The sequence below is a fragment of the Polistes canadensis genome, unplaced genomic scaffold (assembly GCF_001313835.1).
Source record: "Polistes canadensis isolate GaletaPanama2010 unplaced genomic scaffold, ASM131383v1 scaffold_201, whole genome shotgun sequence".
NCBI lineage: Eukaryota > Metazoa > Arthropoda > Insecta > Hymenoptera > Vespidae > Polistes > Polistes canadensis.
Window position 1 is genome coordinate 291,107 of NW_014569748.1, and position 4,458 is coordinate 295,564.

Consider the following 4,458-nt stretch of genomic DNA (forward strand, 5'->3'; position numbering starts at 1 on the left):
TACTTCTCACGGTGTGTCCCAACGAAGAACGAGAAGACGAGAGAAGACGAACGACCAGTCGTGTCGTTCTCTCGATGTGCGCGCGCGTGCCGATCGATCGAAAAATAGCCGGTGAGTGAGAGCGAACGAGCAAGCAAGCGAGCAAGCAAGCAAGCAAGCAAGCAAGCAGGCAAGCAAGCAAGCAACCAAGCAAGCAGGCCAGCTAGCGAGCTAGCAAGCAAGCAACCAAGCAAGCTAGCTAGCAAGTAAGCGAACGAACGAACGAACGAAGGCGGGTACTTCCACGAGAGCTTCTCGTTTCGCAAGGTTCTCTCGCGTACGTCGTACCGTCGGCTTTAAGAACTCCTACTTCTTCGCGAGGATTCCGAGAGGAAAAATAAGGAATTTAACAAAGAAGATAATAAGAAGATGACGCGCGATGGATTATACTTCTAATTCGAGGAACTAAAACGTCACTTTTTGAAAAAGTTCGAAAATTAACGGCGACGACAACAAACGAAGACGCTTTTGACAGGAGGAGAAAGAAAAAGAGATTTAAGCCCCTTCCTCTCTCGTCAGATTCTATTCCATCTCGTGGGTTGGTGTGTATCTCTACCGTCTTCCTCGCGTCGCATCGTATAATATCGTATCGTATCGTGTCGTGTCGTGTCGTGTCGTTCTCGTGCGCGCGCGCGCACGCCCGACCGTCCACTGACCGTGCCGCGTTCGCTCCTAGTGTGTGTCGTGTGCTCTGCCTCAAGCCCGTTGATTTGTCGCCGCTTCTGAAAGGTGGGGATAACGGGAGTGGGACAAGCTGTGCGTGCGTGCGAGAGAGACTCCCGGACGAACGTTCTCCGGGACAAAGAAAAAAAATCCACCACCTAGTGACAGTCCTCTTTTTTTTCCCCACCCTATATTTTTGTAGAATATTATCTTATATATATATAATTAGTGGTCCTATTTTTAAGATGAAACGATACTCGTGACTGTAGTTTGTTTCGTGTGATTGGACTTAGAGATTATTTACGGGAAAATATTTTCAACGAATGACAGGATGGATGTGCTCGAAGTGAGGCCCCGAGAAACACGGCGCAGGAAAATCGTTCCCGTAGGCGGGGCTTAAGGACGGCGACACGTGACACCCGAGGAAACTGTCACGCCGCCCTTGTCCTCCCTCCTCTTCACACCCCGACATCACCACCTCTTCCACTTCTTCAACCCCCACTATACTACCTATATGCATATCGTGACTATTCTACACTGTCGTTGGGCTTCTGAAAAATGAGGAACGTGTGGACGTTGTGCTATGAGAAAGATGTGTATTAATTAATTAGGATTTTATGCTCGAAATGGGGACACGTTCGTTACTCCTTCAATTTCTTCTGCGTCGAAATTGTCGAGAAATTATTAATGATAAAAAACGATGACGACTGATACACATTTCTTATGGTTTTCCTTCCAGTGTATTTTGATTTTTCTATTTCTATCCTTAGGCATGAATTATCGTAGATTCTATTTAAACACACGAATCGAATTTCAGGAAATATTATTGAAAGTTTGAGGTGTGGGTGAAGAGAACGATGAGATTATCGAAGAAGGAGTGTCTACCTGACACCTGAACAAAGAGAGACCGAGAAAGATAGAAAGAACATTGTGTTGACGAGAAAATGCAGCAAGCTAGCGTGGGCGGCTGCGACGGGGATTTGGATCAGCGGAGGAGTCCGTGCACAAGGTCTCCGCAGGTGAAGTGCGAGCCTTTGAGCGACAACAGAACTATTAGCAACGAGTTGCTCGATAACGGCAGAGTGAAAGTGAAGTTGGAGATGCCGGAGCCTACCGAAGGTTACGAATCAAAGCCTGAACCGAAAGGAGAGGATTTTCATCCTCGTCCGGATTTGGATTATGTTTATGAAAGAAAACCAGAAGCTTTTCTTGGAAAATTGGAAAGCCTTGATTATCCTGTTAACTGTCAAGGAATAGTAGGAACAACAACAGCGGCAGGAAGAGGGGAAGGAGGATTATATCAACGTCCCGATTTAACCAATTCGACGTTCGGGTTTCCTCGTTTTTATGGACCACCCACGAGTGCACCAGCTCCACGTTTAACGGATGCATTTTCAAGTAGACGAACTGACGAACCTAAACACGAGGATCATCACGATCGAGAAAGATCGTCGCACGATCGACACGCAGCTTACAGGATGGCGGTTTCTGCGCTCACAAACGACGGCTACCTTCGTGATCATCATCATCATCATCATCATCATCATCATCATCGACTCCCTCATCCTCATCATCTATCTTCTATTCCTTCCTCTCATCACCATCATCACCATCAACAGCAACAACAACAACAGCAACAACAGCAGCAACAGCAGCAGCAACAGCAACAGCAACAGCAGCAGCAGCAGCAGCAATGCTTTGACGATTATCAAAGAGTTAAGGCATCGACTTATCCATCCTTATCCTTCCCACCCTTCAGACCGTCGTCCGTACCACAACGCGTTCCTTACGGTGTTAATCATCAGAACAATAGCATTTATAGGACCACCGGACAATATCATAACAGACAACAACGAAAATGGAGCAACGTGACGGCTTCTCTTCGTGGCTTGCAACCATCGATACCAGTAAGTTTGATTTTTACTTTTTTATAATAAATTTCATTTTCATTTTATCATTAAAAAAATCTAGTTAAATTCTATCAAAACGTAATATTACTAATAATTATTATCAATCGTATATAATTAAAATTAAAAGAAGAAAAGAAGATAGGAATAACGTGAACTTGGATGGAATTAATGTTACGATGGAAACAAAAAAAGTATGGTTCCCAAGAAACTCGATGATCCAAGTAGATTGGGATCATTCTTCAATCGAAAAAGTGTATGATCGAAAGTCGGCTGGGGAAGGGGCGGAGGGAGGGAGGGAAAGGAAGGTTAATGCGCTCGTTTTCGCTTATTATCCATTATACTTCTTGACGTAACTCGAGCATTTTCGCAGAGCCGTCTATACGGAAGTGAAACTCGCTGTCTCGTAAAAGCGAGCTGTATCGCGTTCATTAATCTTATTAATTCAGTTCACGCTAATCAATGGCGTAGAGTAGAGAGTAGTAACATTTCGTCGGACAGCACGTTGCACATTTTTCATTTTTTCTTTTCCGTTGTTTTTCAACTTTTTTTTTTCTATTTTATATAAAAAATATACACATATATATTTTTTATGTGTACCTGTAAAAAATTGTTCTGATTTTTTATTTCTCTTCCAAATATAAATAAATAAGTACAATATATAAAATAAGGAGAGGGATCATTTTTGAAAGTGTTTATATTATAAGTGTTGGCATTAAATGAAATCGAATGAAACTGTTGTTGCCATGACCGATCCGTTGAAAAATTACGACGCTGTGCGCGAAATTACGGTGATTACTAGCATCGTGCGTCGGTTTCGGCCCTCCGGGAAGGACCCGGCACCTTGACGAAGGGAACGCTAAAGAGATACGCGGTAGACCTTGTCGATACCACCGACATCGGATTATCGATGAAACGAGATCGATGGCTTCTTTAGCGGTCACTCGAGTTTCTTTTCAATTTACGAGCTTGCTTCTTGTGGCGACTTTACGCTATTACGTATCACACACACATCTGTTTGTTCAAACAATCTCTCTTCGTGTGTTTAATCATTTTTATTAATAATAAATATATTCCGATTATGTCATTTTTTCATTTTTCAACGATTCAATCGGGATACGATTTATGATCAATTTAAGTTAATTATTTATTATACAAAAAAATAAAAGAAAAATTGCATACATATGTGTATGTTATATATATTTGAAAATTGTATATAAAGAGTAAAACTATAGTTAGTTACACGTTACACATTGGTTAAACTTGGAGGTTGAAAATCGGCAAAATAAAAGGGAGAGCTCGTTCCACTTTCCGTTTTAACGACGAAAGATATACGAGCTTTCTTTCTTTCCTTTTCTTCTTTTTTCTTTCCTTCCTTCACGAGATTCTCTCGATATCTTGTGGATTCTATTCCAAAAGAAGTGGACTCTCGCGTGTTGGTGGTAGGTGTTAGAGGCGAGTATTTAGAATCGCGCGGGAGCCATCGACGTTCTCTCGAGCGTTTGGAATGTATGTATATCGTCGAAAAGTAAATATAGAAGGATAGAAAGGGAAAGATAAAGAGAAAGAGAGAAACAGAAATAGTATACTACTAGAGAACTCGGTGTATACTCTCATCTGCATAGTGTTTCTTCTTTCTAACGATCGTTCATCTTCCGTGCACCGACGTACGCACCTGTATCGAGATAACACTTAGCAAGTAACGTATATCCAGAACGAATAAGGGCATTGAATCGAAGCCGATTCTACCCTTTCGGAAATTTTCCCTTTTAACTTCGACTTCTACTCTCATTTTTTTATCTTCCCTTTGCTTTAGTTTGTCGCCGATACTTGGGAGTATCGGTACCAA

The 4,458-nt window shown here is 42.1% G+C and overlaps 1 protein-coding gene across 1 annotated transcript; it reads left to right on the top strand.

The window, feature by feature from the left end:
- Positions 1 to 238: 238 nt before the first annotated feature.
- On the top strand, positions 239 to 2,609 carry LOC106789754 (activating signal cointegrator 1 complex subunit 2 homolog; the record flags this gene model as incomplete). The annotated part of the gene is made up of 1 exon (XM_014754228.1): positions 239 to 2,609. A coding segment is annotated over exon 1 (963 nt), but the record flags the coding sequence as incomplete, so codon positions are not given.
- Positions 2,610 to 4,458: the final 1,849 nt, after the last annotated feature.